General features: G+C 37.8%; 1 protein-coding gene across 1 annotated transcript in view; it reads right to left on the bottom strand.

Moving 5' to 3' along the window:
* Positions 1 to 27,739, bottom strand: part of RASGRF1 (Ras protein specific guanine nucleotide releasing factor 1) — an 892,789-nt gene that overhangs the window by 662,877 nt on the left and 202,173 nt on the right. The window contains exon 7 of the mRNA XM_044076380.1: positions 27,265 to 27,458. Within this exon, the coding sequence (XP_043932315.1) occupies positions 27,265 to 27,458 (194 nt within the window). The remainder of the gene's footprint in view (positions 1 to 27,264; positions 27,459 to 27,739) is intronic.

Genomic DNA, 27,739 nt, shown 5'->3' with positions numbered 1-27,739 from the left:
GGACAAAATGTCCAACACCAAGATTTTAAAGACAATGTGATAAACTGGAAGCCAGTACAAGCTTCGTAATACTCGTGTAATATACTGGGTTGCGGGTTTAACATAATGGTTAAGGTCTTCACCTCATTATCACAAGGAACAGAGATTGATTCTGGCTAGACTTAAAATGGCCCTTCAGGGCAGTTAACCCAGTATTCACCTTTGAACCTAGAGCCTATGAACCTATGATGTGTTAATAAATATACTGGTTATAGAGTTTGGTACAAACTGTAAATGTCAGTCTTGTCATCAGGGAGTCTCGGGTAGACAGCATTATAACAATCAAGTTGGGAAGAAACTAGAACTTGAACAGTTACAGAGACATCCTCCTGAAGTTTCAGATGCTTGATCCTGGAAATTCTCAGAAGATGGAAACAAGAAGACTTAGCATGACTGATATTTCGTCCCTAAATATTAGGCAGTTATCCAGGATCACACTCAGATCCTGTAACCTAGCAACAAGCTCAAGTCATGAAGAAGGGTAGACTTTGAATAGACAGTAAGAGTGGAAAACACTACCGGCCAGATTCAATAAAGCCTACACAGTTCATTTACACTGTGTGTGTGTCGTACCATGGCGCACATGTTAGCACACTGATTTATATTCAGTAAGCTGCTCTACACAGTGTGTAGAGATGCACAAACAAGTTAAACACTGTGACATGCTAATTACAGCTTAAGCAGCTGAACTGTATGCTAATCAACCAATCCAAGATGGTGGAGCTACTCAACCGGCTATAAAGCAACCATGTAGACTCAGTGCTGGTTTTCCCTGTGAATTTCAAAACCTATTGGAATACAGGCACAGAAAGGAGTCTACACAGAAAGAATGTTAGGGGTTGCTGTTGCTTAATTCATGTGTATGTACAACAGGCTGAAGTCTGTGCTGCTGCTGCTAACAGACCAAGGCCAAGAAGGAGAAGAGTTGTCAGCCTCTGTTTAACTTATCATAATCTACATGACATGGAAATTGTAGAGTGCTACAGGGTGGAGAAAGACACACTACAGAAAATCTGCAACCTCTGCTAGGGCAAACCAAGGGGGATCCTTATAAGTGGAAACAAAGGTATGTTACCACTTAGAATTTTAGCTACAGGAACCTTTCAGAGACCAACAAGGGACATGCTGAGGGTGTCACAGACAGCATCCAGAATCCTCCATCAATTCCCGAATGCTATGCTGCAACATGCAAGTGACTACATATATTTTCCCTGTACTCCTGAGGACAGAGCCACGAATATGCAGGAGTTCTACTGTGTGGCACACTACCATGAAGTACTGTTTGCCACAGATTGTACGCATATAGATATTAAGGCATGACATGGGGAACAGGGAAGGCTTTAAATAAATATAAATGTCTTCCACTCACTGCCAAGTTGTGTGTAATGCCAAGGGAATCATCTTGAATGTGTATGCTGGCAACCCAGGTAGTTAGCACGACTCACATATCTGGCACACCTCCCAACTGTACCAGATGTTCATTAGGGGAATATCCCACTGGGTTATTTACTGGGGGATGCAGGTTATGCACTGGAACTGTGGCTGATAACATCCATCAGAAATGCATACACACCTGCTGAAGTATGCCATAATAAGGCACACGTGCAAACCAGAATTATCATAGAGCATGTGTTTGGGATGCTGAAGTCATGTTTCTGGTGCCTAGATACATCTGGGCGAGCCCTGCACTACAATCCATGGACATGTACTGAAATATTCACAGTATGTGCCATGCTACACAACATCATCCTGAGAAAACAGCTTCAGCAGGATTAACAAGGGGAAGGGGCACACGTCCTACCACCAATGACAAAGTCGCCACAACCACACCAAGTGAGGAGTCAGATGGGGAAGCAGCAGCTGCTGTGGGTGTAGGCAGACATAGGCATGCTCAATATGCCTTTGCATTGACTAAGAGGCATACTCTCCCACCACCTAAGGAGCTAAATCCTTCCTCCTATGCACATGCATATGGTAACATTGATGCCAGGCAATGCTCACAACCTTTACCTACCCATATAATGGATGCGTACTGCTAGCATCAGACAGAGTCAGCCCTGAACTAAAACTGTTGCAACAGCTGGATTTACAAGGTAAATTTTGAACCTGGAATGTAATGTTTAATGATATGAATGAATGGCATATCCTTGCATGGGTGGTAAAGTGGTTAGCTTAGTTGGGTCACAGCAAGAGGTTATCCGGTTCACAGGAGTGCCTTTGTGTGGCATCTACATGTCCTCCCTGCAGTCACATGGGTTTGCTCCAGGTGCTCCAGTTTCCTCCCACATTCCAATGATATGCATCTGGAGCTGAAAATGGGATCTGTCCCAGTCAGAATTTCCTAGTAAATAAATAAAATGCTGTTACTTGGTTAAGTAAGCAAGTAAAAGGTGGGTGATTTGTACAGAAATGACTTTAATATGTGACAGCAGAGACTTATGTGACTTATATATGTCTATTATCAAGTAGTAGGCCTCAGACATTAAAGATTCACACAGTCATACTGCTCAAAAGTACTCATGGGTAAAAAAATGTCCTCAGTTTAGCACCATACTTTTGTACTGCAAAATCATTAACTAGAGAAGTTAGAAAGTAATGAGACACATTTCAATTTCAGACTTCACAACTCTCACAAGATCACTAACAATACTGATGTAAAAATGTTTGATTCTATCAACTGTCTAATTTTCTAAGACCAATATAAGTCAAAGGTAGAATTACCAAATCAACATCACAAATGCAGACATACTATGCACTAAGTCAGCTATGCAACCTGAGCATCAGACACAAATGTTATGTATCCTTGAATCCAAAAGATAGAAAACATGGATATGGCACAGTTATCATCACATGCATAAGGTGTTGTGTGTATATGTGGGCGGGTGGGGGGGCAGGAACCCTATGCTGACACAAAAGCTGCATGAATGTGTGTGTGTGTGTGTGTCTCTGTGTGTGTGTGTGTGAGTAAGAAAGATTAACATGAAGACATTTGGATGAAGTAACAAGTGGCCAGTGAGACAAAATGAGCCTTAAGCTTCAAGACTGAACCATGTAACTGTTGTCTGTGTGCTTGTATGGGTCCTCCAGGGATGAAATTGGTGTGTGTGTCTGCATGAACACAGCCAAGCTCTGTGTTAGCTTTATGTCTTGGTATTTCAGAAAGGTGTGAGCCATGCATGGTAGAGGTGGCAGTTCATCATTGCCATAACCGACCTTGAGAACTGACACTGCCAGGAGTTGCACTGGCTCATCCACACCCGTGGTTAGCTGCACTGCTGCTACCTGAATGGGACTGATGTCGTCTGGATGAGATTCCCTTGTGAGGACTCCCAGGACCACGACCCCATGGTCTGCTATTTCTGGGTGTGGATACCTCAACCACTTGATGTAGCAGTGGAATTAATGCCACTGTGGAAGCATGATCAGGCTCAGCCATGTCAGCTAACAGCAGATAATGCAGATGACCTACATCTGCAGCCACAAGGATGCTGTCCCCCTGCCAGCAGATGTTCCATCCCAGACACCACCTATTCCAACATGTCAATCATCCAATCCATTCAACCGGCAACACAGTGGAGGCAGTCATACATGTCAGCCTGTGCCATATTTACAACCCTATGCATTTCTCTGGAGGAACTATGGGAACGTGCCTATGCCTCCATGATGCCCCTAAACATAGGTCGAGTGGCACAGGAAGACACACCTGGGTCAGGTAGAGGATGGGCAGCAGGCCTCCTTTGAGCACCCTAACAACCCTCCCATGTGGCACCTCACCCACACTTTGGCTAAGGTGAGAGTCAATAGGCACTGAAGCCATAGTAACCGCAATTCCCTGATTGTGTCTCACTCTTCACCTGTTGAATATCTGAAGGCTTACTGGAATGGGTTGGCATAGGCCTACTGTCTGTGTCCAATGAAAGTACAGGAGATGGCTGAGTGTCAACGTCAGTGTCAGATGCAACCTCTGCACCCCCTGACTGTGCCTGTGTTTGGCCACCATTATCATCAGTGTCTGCAGATACTCTGACATTAGTTGGTAAGAGTCCTACACTTCACTATCAGGATCACCTGTGATAATAAGCAAAAAACACAGGAAAAAATAACAGCTACACTACTATGGTCAAATGTATGCTAACAAACTAACAGTGGTGCCACTACTACAGACAGTACAACAATACCCACAACAGTCCTGACACCCACATCACATGTATTGATAAAATTATATATTTCTTTAAACTGCTCTTCACCACTGACAAAAAGCTATTTGGTTCACCAAGTGCAGTTGATGGTATGCTTCCCATGGAGGATGGTCCTGGAAGAAGTTAAGCAAAAGTGAAGGACAACATCAGCACAATTAACAGTAACACAGGCAGTTAAAATATGTGCCCTTTATATATCCATTAACTATACTTTCAACAAGAACTTGGATGACAAATCCAACCTAAGCCAATGTGTAATCAATCAGAATGTGTTGCTAACTGTAGCAATCTACAATCACCCACTCCACAAACCAATTTATTGTTAAATAGAACTAATGTATTGCTGTAAATATTTTGCCATACAAGAGTATTTAACAACTGAGGTGCATAAGCCTACCTGGAAGCTGTTCCTGGGACATACTTGCTATCCCTGAAACAGTAGCATCAGTGTCAAGGACATGCTGTTCTGCACTTCTTGTGAGCTGTCTGGATCCCCAACAGTGGACAATAACTCTTCATTTACTGTTAGTGGCAGCTCTGTAGCAGCCTTCCCAGTACCCATCTGATCATGGGCCACTGCAGCTGCTCTTCTCTGTGCAGATGGCAGTGGCCCTATGGTGCACCTGATCATATGTCCTGCTGTGGCTGCCTACATCCTTCACATCAGCAGCTACCTGTTGCCAAATCTGCATTCTGCCTGACATATCTCCATGTCCCCTCTCAAGCAGAAAGGCACCATGTTACCTAAAAGCTTCCACAGTGACCTGATTCTCAGGGTCACTGAAGGGGGGAGGTTCAGGAACTGAGACACCTGAGTGGCATAGTCCTAGGTGACCTAAAACACATCAGAAGGATAATACACATAATTATTGCATAACTGAAAAACTCCTGTTTCCAGCTTAAACAGAAAAGGTAGCATTTCACTATTACCCACTGGAGAAACATAAAACAGTCAAGATATTTGAAATATGAGCAACAGGAACTGTGTGGTTGTAACAAATTACATTCACACACAAAGCAAGGATGGATGCAAAACAAGGAGAGTAACAATAGCAACATATCCTTGTTTGTGCCAAAACAGAAATGGAGCTTTGCTCCCCAACCTCAAAAAAAAAAAACAGGCAAATAGCACATTTTGCTACCAAACCATCAGTGAAATGCTAAAAGTGCTATAAAATGAACTGTCCCTGTAACATGCCTACAGATTTAACACAGAGCATTCTATTTAAAGCTATTGCCAATCATGTATACATGTGAAATGCCCTGACAAACATGCCCATGGCATCATTACACTTCTAAGTAATCCATTCAGATAAAAGTATCATTTGCTAATTAATACACACATAGTATATATATATATATATATATATATATATATATATATATATATATATATATATATATATATATATGTGTCTACCTCTTCTCACCGAAATTACATTTCTTATAAATCTAATTTTGCTACCCTGTTTTTCCAAAAGTGAATTTATTCGAAAATGCACTTTCATGAAAAACTAGATCAACAAAAGCCAGCCGAGGTTGTTGCAGTAGATCGCAGCACAGTGGGGATAAGGGAATATTCCATTTTCCCCACTGTAGTATGATCTCGGAGTTAGAATATATAAGTAGCGGGGTGTGGGGGCACTTTTTTGGGGGAGTTCATTGATCTGTTTTTTTCATGAAATTGCATTTTCAGATAAATGCACTTTTAGAAAAATGGGGTCACAAAATTACATTTCGAAGAAAAGTTATTTCGCTAATTCAACGTAGACCCATATATATATATATATATATATATATATATATATATATATATATATATATATATATGCACACACACACACACACATATATATATATATATATATATATATATATATATTATTAAACAGAATTTTCTGAATGACATTTCAACATATGCAGTATATAGCTGAAAAATGCAAACATACCTTCTCAAGTTAGTAGTCTTCTGTGCAGGTCTATCCCAAAATAATAGCCTGTTCTGTGTTTTCCACATAAACAAGTCTCCTCACCTTCTGGTTCCCTAGCTACTTGGTTGCATTTTTATGGTGTAGATTCAGGGCTGAGAGCATGGTAAAGATGCAAATGAGGTGTGTACTCATTAGAATTGCTACATTCCAAATATTTGGCTCTGTGTATCAGATGTAAACATAGTGAAGGCATTCCCTCAGTGTTTGTTGCTAATGGATTGCAACTGTGAATGATTATTGGTAGGGCGAAGGAAAACACAACAGCAGTGCAGACTGTTGTAGCTTCAGTAGGTGTGTCAGGTTAGACTTACAAAGTGAACAAGTAATGTTTTCAAGGTAGGAGATGTAAGTAAGAAGTACACAATTCACATAATCTGTTCGATACCATCCAAACTCTCCTTCATTTTTGACAACTGTATATTATTGCCATTTAATATCTTCGCACATTTTAAGGACAATGCTATAGAATGGATTACAGGCTGCATGTCTCAGATTGCTGGTCAGATAAGACAAGAATGAAAAGCAAATACAGAGAGGTAAGACAGAGCCACATTTTTGCAAGCAACAGACATAAATGGTTGTGTGATCACTCAGTGCACTATATTCAAAATTAATACATATGCAAATAACCGTCATATGGTTTGTTAGTACTGTGGATAATGTTGCAGCTGGTTGTATGCAGAATGATTTCAGTTCCCTGCTGCAAAGCTGTTTGTGTGACAAAGAGATATAAGGTTCATTGGAGTGAGAGTTCAAATCTAGATCTACGTAAAATATTTCATGTGTACTAACAAACATTTTCTAGCGTTTATTTCATAGATTGCTTTTCTTCATTTCAACTACTTTTTCCTTTTTATTTATTTTGTTTTGCCAGTGTTTGCCCGGTGTATGGCAAAAATGGAGAAAATGAATGTCAGGTTTGGCTGTGCTTATCTCGTTTGTATCACACTTAGCAGTGCACAAACCAGGACTTGTGGTGCACAGAGGAAGCAGACAGAACACCTGCAGACAGGGTGTCTGTAAAAATGTAAAAGTCAAAAAATGGATGCGTTGTTGCAGTACTTGGTTTCCACTGTGCAATGCTGGTAAGTGACGTTCTGCAGTGGTTAGCAAGGTTCCCCAGCTCCTGCAGCCATTGAACACCTGCAGACAGGATGCAGATAGTCAATAATTGAAAATGGATGCATTGAATTAATTCTATTGGTCACTTACAAGCACGCTAAGTGGCAGTGCATGGTGGTTAACACAAAGAACTTACGAATGAGTAAAAAATTATGGAACTGTCATATAAGTAGTCCTGTGGTAGCAGGTGTAAGTGTAGGGCTGGAATACAGATAGCCCTGGGTTCTAGTACAGGGTGTGCAACCTATTTTTACTATTGTGATAGTGCGGTTTATAGCAATGCAATGAAAAATATACAAGTGTTATTTCAACATTCTTGTGGCAACAGGTATAAGTGTAGGGCTGCCATACACATGGTTCTGGGTGTACTAATACTGATATTCCAGACATTTTTACTGTTGCTCCATTTCCCATTACATTCACTCTCACTTATAACACTTTAGATTGTGGAGCTAATATGAATTATATGTATGAGGGAAAAGACACCCTTATTGTATTTTCAGATGTATGACTGAGGGTATACTGTCTACTATATTTCTGTAAGTATAATCCTGCTATCTGGACTTGGATGGCATTCACAATTAAATAAGACACATGCACAACTGGATCTATATATAAGAACCTTGTAAGGTCACACACATACATGTGTAACAGCTCATACAGTTACCTATATTTATGTTTGATTCCTGACTATGTCTGAGCAGCACTTCTTCTGTGGGAAAGATAAAAAATTAACATTGTGGAAGAAAATGTTTTGTCCCTTATGCCTAGGTGTGAATCCCACACATTAAAAATCAATTTATCAGTGTATAAAATCAAAAACAAATGTGTCAGGTCATGACATTTAGGCTCCCAGTGCATGTCTGCAAACTTAACTTACCTAACAGTTACCTTCCAATTTTCAATATACATTTCCAAGTTACAACAGCAAACACACATCAAACTAATGTCAAGAGTCAGATTAACCTTCCCATTTAAAATATCTATTTCCTCCCTGCTTCACACTGCTTCTCTCTGCTTAACATTGGGCAAACGTGGTTGGCACTGTTGCTCGGGTTTGTGCACTACCATTAAATATGATAACAGGAATTGGATGGGAAATTATTAGCTGCCATTGCTCTAGTTCAGGTGTTAGTTATGTCTGGAGATAGAGGTGAAGGTGCCTAGTTTAGGGCACAGAGGTGCGGTGTTCAGGATTGCAGAATATTTATTGGCCTCCCAGTAAAGTGCCACAGCCAAACGCTTCTGCAGGGGAACTATTCTGGCTTCCAGTACAAGTCTAAGACTTGGAGTTGTTTGGCTCAGCTGTATCCAGTGCAAACTGACATTCCACACACTGGAGAACAGTAAATGCATCATTTTAATGTCTTACAGACTTGTAAGAGTGATACCCTCAACCATGATTGACTGAATTTCAAACTGCTGACATCACACAGCTGTGTAAGTATGATAATAAGAGAACATTTGTATTGCATAGAAAGCTAAATTCAGACAAGACTGGTATGCATAATGCTCTTCTGTTCTTTTCTGTTCTTTCACATTTTAATCGCCAGGCTCATGCTTATTGAATGGAGAGACTGAGGAAAGCAAGTGGTATGTACGCAGAAAAAGAGAAGTATTATTGCAGCTTAAAAAGTTAAAGATAGATTTTTGGGTTTTTTATTCAGTTGTAGCAAATTGAGCATGCATATCCTAATTGTAAAAACAAGTATGAATGCATTAGTCTGTAGCACAAACCAACTTTTGAAGTTAGGTATAAGACTGTAGTCAGAGGTTGTGGGTTCAAATACCAGGAGTAACAACTATACAGTACTACATTTCTTTAATAATATTGCATAAAATTAAACTCTGTACATGTGGCCTAAATGTCATACTGTTAACTGTAAGCCGTATAATTGGACCAAGCGTATGTGCAATAGTATGCACACTTCATGGATTATATTCAGGAATCTGTAGTTATAGTGTGTAGTTGTTAGAACATATGTTTAAATGTAATAATTCAGATAAAATAGTTGTATAATTGTGTTAATGCATTGTGTGCCACATATAATAGTAATTTTATCTCTTTTTTTCTCTCACTGCAACCCTTATCTCTTTTTCTTTTCTATTGTGTGTCATCAAAATGTCTCCATGTCATCCATCTGTAACAAATCACTAAATGCTTCACAGCACAGTGAGATTAGCCATCCCCAGTGAATCAGGCTCTTCCCATTCCACCAGTCCCAGCACTGATGCCCAGCACATCTGGAACCACACCTGGCAGCACAGCCTCTTCTGCCCCTGCACTACCTGCACCCTCAGACAGTACTGGCCCAGCAGCTGGTGCTGTGGTACCCTCAGGCAGCAGTGGCATAGGTGGGAATTTCATCACCTGCCAGGAGATGCCAAGGTTGGTTAGTAGGCTTGTGCACTGCAGCATTGGCGTACACTTATGCTGGATGGACACACTGCTCTCTCTCATGGTACATAGCCACTAGAGGAGTAAGGGGACAATGATGGTAGTCCAATGGGTGAGGGCTAGATTCTCACTGTCTCCATGTTTGATGGGCATGAGCCTGGGTTGTTCACACCCTCACCCCAACCTTTTGTGTCCCTCACCATCCCTTTGTCTTTTCTTGTTTGTTTGCATTTACCTCTTCACCTATGCAACTTACCTGACACAGAAATACTAATGTCCCTTACCTAGCATTCCTGTCTTACTGAATTAAAAAAAATGGGCACCTGTCCCACAAAAAAAATCATCATCCCATACATAGCTCTCCGTTTCACACACAGTTATTCTTGACACACTTAATTCAGTCCAGTTGGCTATACAACATGATTTTGGTGTTGTCACCCCTCTTTCTGGCGGTGACAGTCCAAATTCAGCTAGTATTCTGCACATATTTTCAGTTTACAGTGTTGAAGAAATGGATAGCTATAGTTCTTTCCTACCTCCCTCCTAAATATTCCTGTATTGCTTTCTCTTTGTTCTTCCCCCTGCTTGCTCCCCATTTTACCACTTTCCTAGCTACTGTATTTTAATATTTATAATCTGGTCAAAATTAGAATCACACACAACACACATAAGTACCAGAAAAAGCAACAGATACCTTCACTTTTTGTCCTCTATATTTGTGTGGAATTTGGCATTGCACACCAATGTCAAGTGATGTTAAGCAGCTCTACAATACGGCAGTTACCTCCATGCAATGCCACTTAACCCCGCTGCACTATGTCAGTACACACAATATCATATGCTGAATGTACTATAAAGAATAATGTCATTGCATTATCACTGTTTATTTAAAAGAATTACATACACCTGGATTTGAACCCAGCATCACCTGGGCTCAAAAAGAAATGCATCAATGCATTTAACCTGCTGTCACAGAGTCAGCTAAGCAGCAGGTGTGTTTTATACACTCAATACTAACTCTTAGAATTTTAGCAATGAGGTTCGCATTTGCACACTGCTTAAATACATACAAACTACTCATTCACTTACTCACTACTCACAAACAGGGAAAGTAATGGCAATATGCATCTCACATGCACAAACACTTTGCCAGCGGTCACAGAAACCTGCTGCTTGCCACGGCGCTATGCAAAGTCATTATTAGCATGTATTAGTGCTGTTACTGTCCATTTACTCTTCATACCATGAAACTACATGTGGAAACCGAAAAAGCTAAAGGCCCGAGCTAACAATATGTCACAAATTTACAATGCAGCCATGTGTTGCACCGCCCACGCACTGCAAACCTGGTCTCTCAGTACTTATTCACAAATATATCAACTACATTACATAAATTAATAACAAATGTTGTGTGATATGGAATGCTCATCAATCTGGTAACATGCAGAACTACAAATATCCTCACAGTTGAACATGTCTACACATCCATCAACTGACCCTGGGAACTATCTGCCCATATGCTTAACTAGCCTTATCTGTAAGGCTATGGAAAGACTCACCAGGGACCTTATCAACAAGGACATAGACAGCCTTCATACTCTTGACCCAACCCACTTTGTTTTTGTCAAGCATAGATCTTGCTTATTAATCCTAGAGGACTGCTTTGAAGATGTCTCCAAAGCCCTGGATGAGGGGAAAACAGTACATACCACCTGTCTTGATTTAACCAAGGCATTTGACACAGTCCCCCATTTAGTAATCATACAGAAACTCTCACATCTGGGGATTAACCCATACATTACTAGATGAGTAGCCAACTGACTCACCAACAGAACAAACACTGTAAAAGTTGGGGAGTCCTCCTCCACCAGTAGACCAGTTGCCCATGGAGTACTATAAAGATCTGTTCTGGGCCCTCTACTCTTTCGAAACTATTTATCTGAAGTTCAGGCAAAGGTAGATGGTCTGTGGCTTACCAAGTTTGCAGACGACTGTAAACTGGGCACAGTCATATAGAGTCCCCCATGGATGTTAACTTATTACAGAAAGGGCTGACACAGGCAAATGATTGGTGCCAAACTCATGGACTGAAATTTAAAGCAAAAAATGCCTCATTGTCCCCTTTGGCAAAGTAGTAGCCCCTGCTAATTATGATATAGATAGCCCCCTCTAAGCTCAAACACAGTGGTGCAAGACTTGGGAACACAGGTTGATAACAATCTAAACTTCACTCACCATGTGTCCATAGTGGTAAGTAAAACAGTACTTCACCACAAATAGTGAATCCAATTCAGTGGAAAACAAGGATTAATTTTAAAATGCACTCAAGCAGCATAAAATGCGTGATATATATCCACATATGGTACAAAAGCAGATAAATTCTCTAGCGCCTCGGCAAACTTGCCTTTAACAGAGTAAGAACTTTTCATATGCATTTTCATCACCTTTATACTAACATGAAACACACCCTCTCAACACATTAATTAACAAATAAAGGAACAGCATTATAATACACTCAGTAATACATTCTATTCATATGCACACTTATAACAAACTTTTCCAAGAACAATCATAATTTAACCCTCTAGGATTTAATGTATTACAATTTAAAATCAAACATAACTCTTTCTTTCTTAATATACACTTAATTTGTTGCTCACTTAAATATGTATTGCCTTTTACACTATCTAAAACCATCACAACTAATCCCTCTGGATTACCATTATGAAATGTATTAAAATGCAATGCTATGGGGCTAGTTTGTTTATAATTTTTTATGTCTCTAACATGTTCTTTTATTCTACATGCAAGAGACCTCTAAGTTTCTCCCACATAAAATTTATTGCATGTACATCTCATACCATATATAACTCTCTCTGTGTTGCAATTAAATGTGCCATTTGTAACAAAAGAGACTCCATTAATAATATTAAATTCCTTAACTACATATTTGCAAATACTACATTTACCACAAGCTGTAGTACCCAACTGTTCTACTTGCTTTCCCATTTTAGTATTAGGCATATTAAACCGACTGTGAACAATAAAATCTTTAATACTTTACTTAAAAAATCTACCTCACTTTTAACCAAATTCCAACTGCATTTAACTTGTTCCATAATCTGATCAGACAGTACAGTAAAAGTTGAAACAAAATAAATACAGTCACTAATCTTCCTATTAGTCCTAATATTTTTAGTAACACCTTGTTTCTCATTTTTCCTTACCTTTTTCAAACTCTCATTTACATCCCTTTCATTGTACCCTCTTAATATAAATTTATTAAAACTTTGAATACATTCAGTCTCCATTATTACCGGATCACTACATAATCTCTTAATCCTATTAAATTCTGTATATGGTATAGCTTTTATTGTATGTGATGGATGAAAACTTTTTCCATGTAAAGTAGATCCAGCACCATGAAATTTCCTATATATACAATAATCTATATTTTTACCTACACATCCTTTCAATAAAGCATCTAAGTGCTTCACTTCATTACCTATTTGTAAACCATCAAATTTAATACCCATGTTATTCTCTTGTATTTGATCTAGAAACAAGGAAACTTGTTCCTGCCCTCCTTTACAAATAAATATAAGATCGTCAATAAAATGAAAATATTTACACACATACTTCTTAAAAAATTGATTAACATATATGCACTTATTTTCAAAATATCCCATAAAAACATTAGCATAACTGGGGGCAAAAGCTGCCCCCATCGCTGTGCCCTGTTTTTGTCTATACACAGTACCATTAAATTCAAACATATTGTTCTTTAAACACATACTTATCAATTCCACTATAAATTCCACAACCGGGCTCTGTCCCATATAGTATTTTATAGCACATACACCATCTTCATGTTTAATATTGGTGTATAAACTGACTACATCAATAACAAAAAAATACATATTATTCTCCCATTTTATGTTTTTGATCTTTTCCAAAAAATCAAAAACATCCTTAATGTAAGATGGTAATTTACATACTGTCAGTAACAAATATTCATGCAAAAAACAAGAAATATTTTGCAAAAAATTACTACTTGCTGACACTATGGGATGTAACGGAGGGTCATCAACACTTTTGTGCATCTTAGGTATACAATAAAAATACAGCATTCTTGGATTTTTTACATTAAATTTTTCTTTGACATCCTTATATGTAAAGTAATGCAATCTATATCCTTTATCTACAATATCCTTGTACTCCCTTTGTGCCTTCTCATATTGAATAATATAAATTTTTTCATATACCATTTCATCATTAAGATGTGTGTAACACATTTTTAAATATTGTGAATAATTTAAATCAACCAATTTTCCGCCTTTATCAGACGGTATGAATACTAAATCAGACTTTTGACATAAATTCATTAAACATTTCCATTCATCCTTTGTAAGATTATATTGTATATCCTTCTTCCTCACAGTAAACTTTTGAAATTCTGTGTCAATACTATGAGTAAGTGACTTATAAAAATACTTAATACTTTTATTGCGTTGTGGAGGCATGAAATCACTTTTAACTTTCACAGCACTTGTATCTAATTCACAATTTGCATTAATACATTCTTCAGAACAACATGAATAAAAACTATTATTCATGTTGTCATCCGAACTAACATCTTCTTCATTTTCACTTATATTGTTCATAATATCTTCCATCACATTACATTTAAAAAAATCCAGTAGATGTAATTTACGAGAAAAACAAAAAACATCAGTTTTTAACACATGTAATCTAGGTAAAACCGTAGGTATAAATTTCAGCCCTCTGTTGAGTATATCCAGTTCACAATCAGATAACTCACAACCAGATAGATTAATAACATACTTACAATCAATCTGAAATTTCATGGTCAATAACAGAACTAGTCCCATTTACCCTTTTTAATGTCCGTTGGTTGGCGTACCCATCTCTATATTGTCCCTGTCCATTCCAACTCCGTTTACGAGTCGTATTTGCTTCACAAAAAACACTCAATCCTTTACCATTCCCTGGTTTGGGAAGCACAGGAAAATCAACATTATCTGTCTCTCCTCTGTATGTGATAAACCACTTTCTCCCGAAGTATAACCATGTCCTTCTTTACTGCCATTATTTCTCTTCCGCTCAAATTGTACTCGCTGAAGTTTGGCCTTTGGATTGGTTATTAACAAAAATGCCCTCTTGTTCTCATAGTCCCGCAAGTCTCTATATAATTTATTCTTTTTGCGTTCAATAAGTTCTTGTTCAAACATAACCAACTGTTCATTAGTTTTAATGAGAAACTGTTGTAATTCATCATGAGTAACTTTATTTGCGATATCTTTGCAAACATTTTTGATTTCTTCCCTCAACTTGTGTTTTTTTAACATATCCCTCTCAACCAATATAAGAACCCATTCCATGCTACATCTATGGGCAGCTGATACCCATCTACCATGGAACTGTTTGTCTTCCACTAAAGAAAGATCAAAGGGAGTAGAGGGACTTTTTACAGTCCTTAACCCCGAGAGGTTATATCCAACTCTTCATATCACTGTAAGCTCTGCAAATTGAGAAAAACAGACGTTTCCTTGAACAGCAGTTTTTCAATTTGTATATACAAGTCCCTTATTTCTGGTGCAACTGAAAGTTCTGTTTTTTTACCCACTTTGGAGAAGGGGTTCTGTTGCCATAATTTTCTATCTTGTTGCCATTTATTATACAATGACAAAGCTCCCTCAAAATTGGGTGCTTCTTCTCTACCTTGTACGCCGACTGTGTTAGATGAGCCTTTCACTCCATTTGAAGTAATTAAAAAACTGTCCATAGATTTTTGCGAGCTGTCCATAGTTGTCTCTCTAAATATCCTGGGCAATACCGAAAAGGAATCACTGGCAATAAATATATATAACCACAGAAAAACGTAGGAAACAGTACTTCACCACAAATAGTGAATCCAATTCAGTGGAAAACAAGGATTTATTCTAAAATGCACTCAAGTAGCATAAAATGCGTGATATATATATCCTCATATGGTACAAAAGCAGATAAATTCTCTAGCGCCTCGGCAAACTTGCCTTTAACAGAGTAAGAACTTTTCATATGCATTTTCATCACCTTTATACTAACATGAAACACATCCTCTTAACACATTCATTAACAAATAAAGGAACAGCATTATAATACACACAGTAATACATACTATTCATATGCACACTTATAACAAACTTTTCCAAGAACAATCATAATTTAACCCTCTAGGATTTAATGTATTAAATTTTAAAATCAAACATAACTCTTTCTTTCTTAATATACACTTAATTTGTTGCTCACTTAAATATGTATTGCCTTTTACACTATCTAAAACCGTCACAACTAATCCCTCTGGATTACCATTATGAAATTTATTAAAATGCAATGCTATGGGGCTAGTTTGTTTATATTTTTTTATGTCTCTAACATGTTCTTTTATTCTACATGCAAGAGACCTCTTAGTTTCTCCCACATAAAATTTATTGCATGTACATCTCATACCATATATAACTCTCTCTGTGTTGCAATTAAATGTGCCATTTGTAACAAAAGAGACCCCATTAATAATATTAAATTCCTTAACTACATACTTGCAAATACTACATTAACCATGAACTGTGTCTGGCCTACAGAGCAGTCTCAAACCCTGCGCTAATGGAAATGCTGGATATCTGCAAATCAAATGGGACAAGAGTAACTTGGTCCAGGGATCTCAACCTGCCCTGTGACATAAACAGAACATGATGGAGAGAAGAGATATCTCTCAACAATTGCCATGTCTCTGAAATAGACTCCCGCTTCTTGTGAAGCAGAGCTCCTCAATGACACTATTCAAATGCAACTTGACAACTGGATGTGTGACCATAAATTCACCCCAGGGGTGGCACCTATGTCCCTCATGGACAGGTGCAGTTGGTGCAGATCACAAAATTGCTCTAACAATGACCATCTAACTATGGTTAATTAGGTTACTTGGGTTTTTACACAGCTGGGCTTGTAAAGGCCCGAGGGCCATTAGCCTAATAATTTCCTATGAACCTATGCAGGCATCCCAACATTTCTCTCCTACATCACTGCTGATGTTATCCATGATAAGTTGTCCTGCAGCCTTGTAAAAGTCAGACTTGTGCCATGGCACTTGCATAAAGTACTGAGCTCTGTAGTCTGTGTAGTTAAGTAGGGAGCTCTGTTCTTACTGCAGTCAAGTGTGTGTGTGTGTGTGTGTGTGTGTGTGTGTGTGTGTAGCCAGAAGAGCATAAGTGTTTATCCTACAGTTACCGCTCCAATCCCATGGATTGACAGTATTTTGACACTTGCACATGCCTACACATCTATTTCATGCAGGCCTCCCAACATCTTCTCTCCAGCATCCACTGCTGATGTCATCCACTATAAGTTGTCCTGCAGCCTTGTAACAGTCAGACTTGTGACATGGCTCTTGCATAAAGTACTGAGTTCTGTAGTCTATTTACTTAGATAGGTAAGGATTCTATTCTCACTGCAGTCAAAAGGGTGTGTGTGTGCATGTTTGTGCACTTGCCTCACATTAGAGAGAGCCTTTTATACCAGCATGTGGGACACTGCTATTACTATATTCTGCTCACCAGAGAGTACTGATGTCATCACCTATAAAGTGTTGTCTGAGACACTCCAAGTCAGACTTGAGATGTGGTGCTTGTCTTAAATACAGAGTTCTGTAGTATCTAAACTTAGGTAGGGGTTTTGTTCTCACTGCAGCCAACTTGGGTGTGTATTTGTGTTTGTGCACTTGCTTGACATTAGAGAGAACCTTTTACACCAGCATGTGGGACATTGCTATTACCATATTCCCCTCACCAGACACTGCTAATGTCATCACCTATATCTGATTTGTGGGTAGGGTCAGAGACTGACCTGGAGGCTAGGCAAAGTCACCTCATCCTATACGCTACAAATTATTGTGACATGGCTTTCAGTCTATCCACATATGTCATGGCATGGTTTGTAGGCCCTTTTGTTTTCTTGGTGAGAAATCCCTGTGGTCTCTCCAGCTGCTGTATGTGTCTGGTGAGGTATATGCAAAAGGGAGCATTATACTCTATTAGTGTTCTGATGAGTTTCAAGTACAGAGCAGTTATAGAATCCTCACATCTAAATATGATGGTATGACTTATGATGTGCACAATATAGGCTTTCAATGCCACTATGGACACTTGGTAGTCGAAGTTCAGATTTCTATCTGTGTGTCTTCCAAGGTCTTGCATCACTGCATTTCAGTATAGCTAGCATGTTGTCAATGCTGTAATTAGCAGGAAATTCCACTTTGCAGAAGGAGAAAATAAAGACACGTGTTTGCTTTTATTTTTAGACCTTGAGGCTTTGTCACCAATCATATGTCTGTGTTAGCCCCTCTTGTAGTATTTTATCATCATAGGTGGACTCGATTGCACCCAGTATGCAAGAATCAGCAAATGCAGTAAGCTAAAGGTCATATACTTTAAGCCTGAACTACAGAGAAATAGATTCCAAACAGTAAATGGCCATTCACAGATTCCTGGGGTACACCAGTGCTGACAGCTGTACTGGTACAAGTTGATTCACCAATTTTCACAGTATGTACTCTGTTGGTGAGACCAGACAAAGTCACCTCATCCTATATGCTACAGATTACTGTGACATGGCTTTCAGTCTATATATATATATATATATATATATATATATATGGCATGGTTTGTAGGTTACGCATCTAGTGACGTAAGGTTTAATCCCCATCTGGGATAGTTCTCAATGATACCTGCATGAGGAGTTGTGTTCAAACCCTAGACCAGATCAAGATATGCAGTATGCACTGTCTTACCTTCATCCAGGCCTATCACACAGAATCAATGGGCTGTGACAAAATCACAATTGTCTGTAGCATGACTCAGCTCATACACCTTCCTGACATGGTTGATTACACACTTCAACACACCCTCCACACAGACTATGTTCCTGTAGAAGGGTATACATCAACATGCATCCATCTGAGTTGGGGGCAGCACCCAATGCATGCATGTATAGACACATCCTGACTCTCCTCAGCTGTGAGGTAGACCAACATGTAATCATGGACGTTTTCTAAATGGACACAAATAATATCCTGGCTGTGTGCAACAGACCTGTCAGTAGTTAATGCTATATCATGTCTGTTACATCTGATAGATGTCCTTAAAGAGGACATTGAGGACTATCATCCTTTTGAACTTGACAAGCCCAAGACATTTGGCACAAATCTGCACTAAGGTATTCACTCAGTACTGTCAGACGTGGCCATAAATACCTATATCACCAAGTGGGTTGACCAGTGGTCACATACTTGGCATCTAAATATTTTGAAATGTGTGAAGTGACTTATATATCAGGTCCAGTGATCAGGTATTTACATCAGGGCTGTCTGCTAGGCCCTTTCCTGTTCCTTATTTAATTCACAGACATCACGAATGACATACACATTCTGTGTCTGAAGAACGACAGATTGTGGGCAATCATTGACTCCAACTGTGATTTTAGTATAATATAGACAGTATCAACACAGACCAAAGATTGCTGCCACAGCCATTACAACACTTGCAATGAAACAAAAACATGGGGGGATTTGTTATGTCATGAAAACAAATGCACAACACAAGAATAAAATAGACATCACACCCTATAATCAGACCAATACGTATGTGACCTGTGTACTAGGGTAGATGGCATCATGTGCCCACAGTGCTGACTACTCCCTTGTACGTAACACAAATACTGAGTATATAAAGGACATCCACATCACGGGCCATAATACCACCATAGTTCAAAGCCTTCATCACACCACTAACCAAGTACAATGCACCCTTCCTTCATGTACCTCCCTACACATCTTCCAGTGTTGTGTAACTGATGTGTACCACCTTTACCATGAGCTGTCACACATCTTATTGGCCATATGTAGGTATTCTTCTTTTGCATAAACATTACTGTCTGATGGTGCGGAACTCCCATCAAGTTGTTACACAGATGCATTTGTGATAGCTGTTCTGATGATGCACAGTACACAATAGCTGTTTGACAACATTGATGGCATGGGTAACATTCATGACAGTGTGGATTTTGCTATATATATATATATATATATATATATGTGTGTGTGTGTGTGTGTAAAATGAAATTCACACCAGTCAACTAGCCTGTATTGATCATAATGTCATATAACAGGTATAGCTGTGATCCTCCTGACAGCTCCAGCAGATGTTAGAGTCAGGACAGTATGCATGATTACCCTCACAGAGTACATACCTGTCATAATAGTTGTACAGGTGTGATTGTGCAGAAGCATCTCTGATCACTCAGAATCACATATGTTGTGTCAGAAACATGGGATTACTGGTAGTATTATTCTGATATTGTCCATGACTGTGTATTCTTCTTTTACTGTTGTCCATGAGCCTTTACCTGTGTCCCACTTGTTGGAGACCTCTGCTGAGATTACTCTCATATTCAGACAAATCCATTTTGTACAGATTCAAAATATGCACCCTACCCCAATTGTATATAATATCCCTGATAGATGTCCTCTGCATTGTTCATGTAAGGATGCTTATCTCACAAAGACATCTTCCCCATTGTTATGCCACCTTGTGTGACAGTCACATAATACATATTTTCACTGTGCAGTCAGTATTTTACTGTACTGATATGTGATTGGTGTTCCTGCTACCACTGTCTTCCATTGACATGCCCTCATCTGCTGTACATTACCTTGTCTTACCTATCTTGTTTCCCTGTGTAATTCATTCCTACAATTTATCTGTGTGCCCAATGCACACATTTCCCCTGAGTGTTTATTTTACATGGCAGTCCATGTACCCTTGCAGATCATTTAGACAACTTCTATATAGAATGCCTGGAATGGGATTTCACAGTACTCGGCACTGTATACACTGTCCTGTACTGTGTTTGGACCATATACATAACTATATTTTAAGTCCTGGTAATCCTTGTGGCATTCTTTGCAATCCCACGTACCTACTATGCTCTGAGGTAAACAGGTTTGCTATCCATGTTGCTTTACACAGTTTCCTGGCCAGCATGTTGCTGGCTACAAAACAGTGCTTGTTTATGGTTAAGTACAGTGCGAGACATGAATATTTAATTAGCACTGCTGCTCATCATGCATCATCACACGTGCATGTAAACTCCATGTAGGCTTTGCGTGAATACATGGAGTTTATTGAATCCCAAGGTATGAATATAGTTACGGGTATACCTTGCATCAAAGCTGCTAGACTGGTTGCCATGACCATTCAACTTTATAAAATGGTTCCTTCAGAAACAAGACACAAGAATTTAATGCGTTCATCCTTCCAATGCAGGCTTTATCAGAATTACAAATAGAAACACAGCAGCTAAATAAACTGAGTAAGACCATGGGACTTAAAACCAACCGAAGTGTTACTATAACTTTCTGTAATAAAATACAATGAAAGTACATATATAAAACATATTACTGTGCAACATAAACATCCATTTTCTCAGTTTCAGCACACTTAATTCCAGCACCATCATTTAAACATGTTTTTGTACTAACATCTAAATTAATCTGCTATTATAATTCTTTTAATTCTAATTGTCAGTATCAATCCATTCTCTCATCATATTTAATACCACCTTTTACACGAAAAGAATGTAAAACTTTTCCATTCAATAGAATGATTATACCATGCATTAGTATTTTTTATTTTACATGTCTGGCTAGTCAGCCAGCTGTGTAAATGTTTGCTCTAGGTAGTGGTCTTTTTTCATGTCACCACTTGATCTTCATGTATAAGACAGGAAAAAGTGGTTTGATGTTTACACCAATGCTGATTTAAATGTTCATGGATTCTAAAATGCAATTTCATTTTTAATAATACCTTTATATAATGCAAAACAGCTAGTTCAATAAGCAATATGTTCCATATTGTCAGGAGTGAAAATGAAATGCCCATTTATCATAACGTTTTTCAGTACTAGGTAAAACATTATTAGGTCTACTGTTAATGAATTGGTAAAACTTAAAGATGACACAACTAAACTTACCAAAATAATCCTGACTTTCTCATACAATAGATACTTTTTAAGTATATTCCTAATATTGCAACCTCTTTTTATAATGATAATAATAATAATAATAATAATATAATAAAATTGGAGTGATATCTAAAGCTTTGTCTATTTCTAGATTACCTTACAGAATTTTCCAGTTGTTAATAACGTTTTACTTCTTTAGAGTAAAAAACAAAAAAAAAAAAACAGGCCAAACTATAATTATTTGTTGAAGCATTGTTCTTTTTTTCGTAATGCCTTGTCATTAGTTAAACTTGGAGTAATATATTCCACACCTTTTACAAAATATCATAAAATTCTTCTTTATGATCTCTTTCAGCAAGTCTGCTACCTTATTTCTTAATCTCCTCACCAAAATACTACCAGTGGTAATTAGCCTAGACAGTCTTATGGCATATCCCTTGATAACACTGTTTTAATGTAGTAATGGTGACTTCTTTCAGCATAAAGATATATGTTAGAAAAAGTAGGTTTTCCTTAAACCTTAGTCTGCAAAACATTATTATCATTATAAGTTTCAGCATCTAAAAACTGAACAGAATTTTTACACCAAGTTTGAATAGATCTATTGGAACTAACATACTGTAAACTTGTACATGTTCCTGTAGATAATGATGACTATATTAAGTCATTACAAAAAGAAATGCAGACTCTAAATTTATAGATCTTTACTGATTTGGTAGTTTCCAATAGTGGAGATGAATGACAGTGTTTACAGTAGATGAATTAATCGTTTAGTATCCATTGAACACTTCCTGTTTTTAGGACTTTTATCTGCTTGTGACTGAATTAACTCTTCTAAGCGATCCTTACAGGTCTCTTCATAACTAATCCCTCACAAAGTTAATTTGGCAACCTGTTTAGCTTTCATGTTAAGTGACCAACTTACTGTAAAAGTTACCCTTATATTCAAATCTCCAAAACCAACCCAACAATATTTTCTTAAAGAAATTTCACAGAATGTAAAGAAGAGACAGCAAAAAGCAGCATCCTCAGTACTTGCTGGAAAAACACATATTTTGCCATACACCTCTCCATAACACTGCAAAAACAATTTACTTTTCCCTGTATCCCTGTATTAATATGTATATATGTATGTATATGTGTGTGTGTGTATAGCTATAGCTAGCTATATATCTTTATCTATCTATACACACACACACACACACACACACACACACACACAGACACATGTATGGGTCTACCGAAAAAAATCTGTGCTCCACAACTTCAGCATAAAAAAATGTTGACAAAAAATAATCCGACAGAAAAAAACTGACAACACATTTTGTGTGCTCCACAACATAACCTTGGTTCATGCAAATTGAAAACATGCTTTTTGCGTGTGTGTATGTATATATATATATATATATATATATATATATATATATATATATATATACACATGCAGTCCATGTTTTCAAATGTTAATTTATTTTAATGTCTTTTTTGCAGAATGCCCATTTTACCAAAACATGTAAGTGGGTTTGTATTAAGGGTAAGAGAGAGAGTGTGTGTGTGTGTGTTTGAGTAACGGTTAACTGAGGGGATAAATTTAGAAAATCGCGCATGTGTGTGTGTGTGTGTGTGTGTGTGTGTCTGTGTGTGTATGCAGTGTGCAGTCAAGCTGTCTTGTGCAGTGATAGTGTTATGGAAACCATTTTTTAAATTGAATGTGTATGGTTAGGGTTAGAGGCAGGGAACAAAGAGTTAGTACGCATTTCTAAGGTGGTGTCCATGTTAACCCTTACTCTAATCCTGGCTTTGCCCCAACCCTAACCCTACACCTTACTTTAGAGGAAACCCTTTCTGTAACACTGACACCATTCAGACAAACGTCGTTAAATTATTGTGGTAGGGTATGTTCCAGAAGATATAACAAAAACTTTAACATATGAGCTTGTCAGTTTAAAGTCCTTTACGTTAATGTGCAACAAGAATACATTTTCTTGCAGAATTTTCCATTGCTTTCTCAGCTTTGTCAGAAGGAATGGGGTTAGAAGAGGTAATGTGTTTAGAAAGGGAAATGACTGCTGGGTTTGCTTTAGGATTGGAAAATGCATACTTGCATGTATAGCCAGTTTGTGTAACCTGTCAGACCTCTTAGGAGCAGGAATTGACCATGAGGAAGACTGGATACAGTGAAAGAAACATTCTCTAAAGTAGGCAATACAGAAGGGGTAGTTGCAGCTTTAGGGATCTGGTAGCTGCAACAAACTCATAATACATTTCTGTGCCGCAGAAATCTCATTTTGGTCTCACTGAAACTGAAGAGGTGAATATTGGTGTTTGTTTAGAGAGGCTATGACAAGAAGAATAACTTTGATCATAACTGCAGTGCATGGAGCTTTACCTACTCCATGTGCTACCAGTTACAGAGTAAGAGAGTAAAGAAGGGTAGAAGGCTAACAGTAGGAAGTTGTAACACACTAAATGCTGCTAGGCATGTCTTTGTAGTGAATGGAGCTATAGCTGTTTCACTGTACCACAAGACAGAGAGTAAAAAGAAAAAAGAAAAAAAAAAATGCAGGAGTGCAAAGTGTTTTACAGTTTAGAAAGCTATAATACAGACATGCCTTACAGACAACAGTCAGAAATTAAGTGCATCTTCCACCCTGTAACAAATTTAAAAGCTGTATTAAACTTTATGCTGCCACACACCCAAAAAGAAGTGTGGTATTCAGGTGGCTTACAGCTGTTAAGATGTGTTTGGTTTCCACTGTTGTTGTGTGGCTGCCCCTGTTAATTCTGAAATGTTAACTAGAGCTTAGCAGCACAGAAAGGTGCTCAAAAAACCCTTAGTTAAACACTTTTCTTGTTGCATAAAAGTGCTTAACAAGTTATATTTACCTGCATTTGGAGCTTAATTACAGCACTCCATGCACTACAGCAACATTTTCATTAGTGTCTTACCTTTCTGCATACATGTCCATTTAAGTCCTGCACACAGTGGACATCATTCATGCCTTGGAGCACACAACTGCAGGTTACAGTTAAACACCAAAACACGAATGACTGCCTTGTTGGTCACAGCAGCAGTGCCCGACCTCACTGTCTCCAACTTAAGTCCATTCAGTGCTTAGCAGTTGTACAAGACTGAAGTATTTCTCATCATCTGTCCCATTATATTTGTGAATATTGGTTATGAATATTGTTCACTTGACATCTGGTACCTGTTCTGTCCATTGCATGTATCATGTAGCAGCTGTGTGTACTTGCAGCATACACAATGCATACCTCCGTTTTACACCATTCATGTGATAGGTTATAATTTGACATAACATTGTGAAAAAAAGCAGGACAGGTGACAGTCACGGGACCTTGTTGGACAAGCACACCAGAATATAGCCTGCTTATTACAGCTTTCATTTTGTTTGCAAGTCCAAGTCCTGCTACCCTCCCGAGTTCTTCCCAAGCCTCATCAGTAGACTGCACATTTTGTTGGGTCTTAGGGTCTTAAAGACTTTTTACAAAATATTTTTTTCAAATTATACCTCTTAAGAAATGCTTGTTTCTCACAAACTGTAAGTGATACATAGGAAAATGTGTGTGTGTGTGTGTGTGTGTGTGTGTGTGTATGTTTGTGAAAACTACAAAATATTAATCCGATTTTTATATTTCTTTATATATAAATACTATACATTTCACTGCTCTGCAGCCAACATATTTCCAAACTAGTGAGGCTTTGGTAACTTCCCTGCTAGAGCAACAGGATCAGCAGCAAAGTTGTTTCTCTGTATGTTTGTTTTAGAGTGATGCCCTTTACATATATGTGGAAACGATGCTTAACAATACCCAGCATTCTTCATCCTGGCTGTCAGGTGACAGCTTATATGAAGATCATTTTCATAACATTCTTCCAGAATGCAGTTGTAGCTGCTATTCATAAACACTGCTAACAATCTGTTTAACAAAATTAACTGGCAATTTAATAAAAAAATGTATGAATTAAGTGAGACTAGTGGCAACATCATGTATCAGAGGAGTGGCACCCTCACAGAAGTGGTCAGAACGTGACAAATGTTACCCTGCAAAGCTGTGTCGTGGACACAGTGTTTAAAAATAACTATTCTTATTTTTTCTGTAGTGGCCACACGAGGAAGAAAAGAACATGATCATGCTTTTCACAAAGGAACTAAGGACACTTTGAGTGAACTATGCATGTGGACTATAAGTTTTATTAAAATGTATAAAAGTTTTAATGATCCTGGTAGTCACAGGACACATTTTCACTCTAGCCTTAATGTCTTAAATCATCTTTGGACACAATAGTTCTGGGCTGCTTTGAAGAGTTATATTTTATAATATACAATGGTTAATTAATCAATAATTAACTCAACAATTAATTAATTTCAGTTTGTTAACTGTCATGGAATACTGAGCACAGTGGACTATTTTCAGTTTTAGCCTAGGTACATAAAATAAATTACAAAACAGCAAGGTTATTGAGAAATTACAATGCCACAATCTTAGACAGCTTCAACTAAATACTAAGAATAAATCATGCCAAACGTACTTTTTTTCACAGGCTATTTTTAAAATTAATTTCACTTCAAAGCTAGAACAAGATGCGTAGTTTTATAGAAAGTGTGAAGGAGTTAGTTGTAGGGAACAAAGGCTATGTGTGGCATATACAATGAGAATGACACAGTTTAAAATGAGGAATTGTTAAAAAACAAAAATGAAAAAAAAAAAGGAAAGCAGTTATAAAGTCAATAAGAATGCATGCACTTCAAATATAGTAGAAATGCCTATAATGTTTTTGTCTGATTAGGATATACATGTTGACCTCTCTGACATAAAACATCTTGCAATTTGTGTCTAGTCCAGAATACTGGTCGGTTATGCTTTTTCAAGAATTTGTATCTATTTTTTTCTCTTACAAAATGTATTATACAAATCCACTCTTAAAGGCTCCCTTTTATCTTTTGGAAGTTTATTAAACAGGTTGATGGTCCTTGCTTTATAACCAGTAGAGCATGTCTGAAGACAGTCTTGCAATACAGAGTTGTGGACACAAGAAGTAGCAGTTATAAATGTACACACAGACAGAATGATGCTTGATATTTTAAATGGAAGTGTACTTCACAAGAATCCAAAAGAGATGTACAGATGACTGAAGAAAGACCTCATTTATGAATGTCAGCCTAGCAGTATAGAAAAAGACCATTATTTAACAATTAATTACCATGGTCTCACTACAGATGCAATGCATCAGATGGTTGTATATTAATCTAGTCTTCATGTTATGTGAGTTTGGCCAGAACCAAACTGGCATACAACTGATAGATGAAATTATTTTTTACTTTGGTTCTAGCCAGTTAACTGTGACTGCCGTTGATTTCTTTTACATAAATAAATCAGCTTATGACAGATGAAAAGGGAAACACATTTAAATTACCTGAAACATTGGGTAAGTAAGAAATGTTTCCAGAGTTCTTTCCTCACAATCAGGTTTTGCCTCATAGTGTTTCAACAACTTGTCGAAATCTCGATTTTGCTTACAGTGAGCAAGAATCTGTAAGCTATATTGATGGTTTCTCACAAACTCCTGATAGATGTTTAACATTGGCAAAAGGATATCAAAAAGGTCAGCTGGAAAATAAAATATATAATATTAAAATAGTGACAGCTATGTTTCTAATTTTATCTGTAAAACAAATACAGCACAAGTGATATCAGCCTCCTATGTTTCCCGATTCACAACATTCTGAAGAACATCATTAGATACGTAATCTCACAAAACAGCTTGAGTATATAAGAGATTTGAAAGAACATACAGTAAATATAAATTCAAATAAATGTTCTTATGGTGGGGCAAGCCTCCGTTTAATTCTCACCTACCCTTACTTCATTATTTTCACACTGAGGTCACT

Source organism: Protopterus annectens, chromosome 7.part0, assembly GCF_019279795.1.
Source record: "Protopterus annectens isolate FY-2018-M chromosome 7.part0, PAN1.0, whole genome shotgun sequence".
Classification (NCBI taxonomy): Eukaryota; Metazoa; Chordata; order Ceratodontiformes; family Protopteridae; genus Protopterus; species Protopterus annectens.
This window is presented reverse-complemented; position numbering and strand designations above follow the sequence as displayed.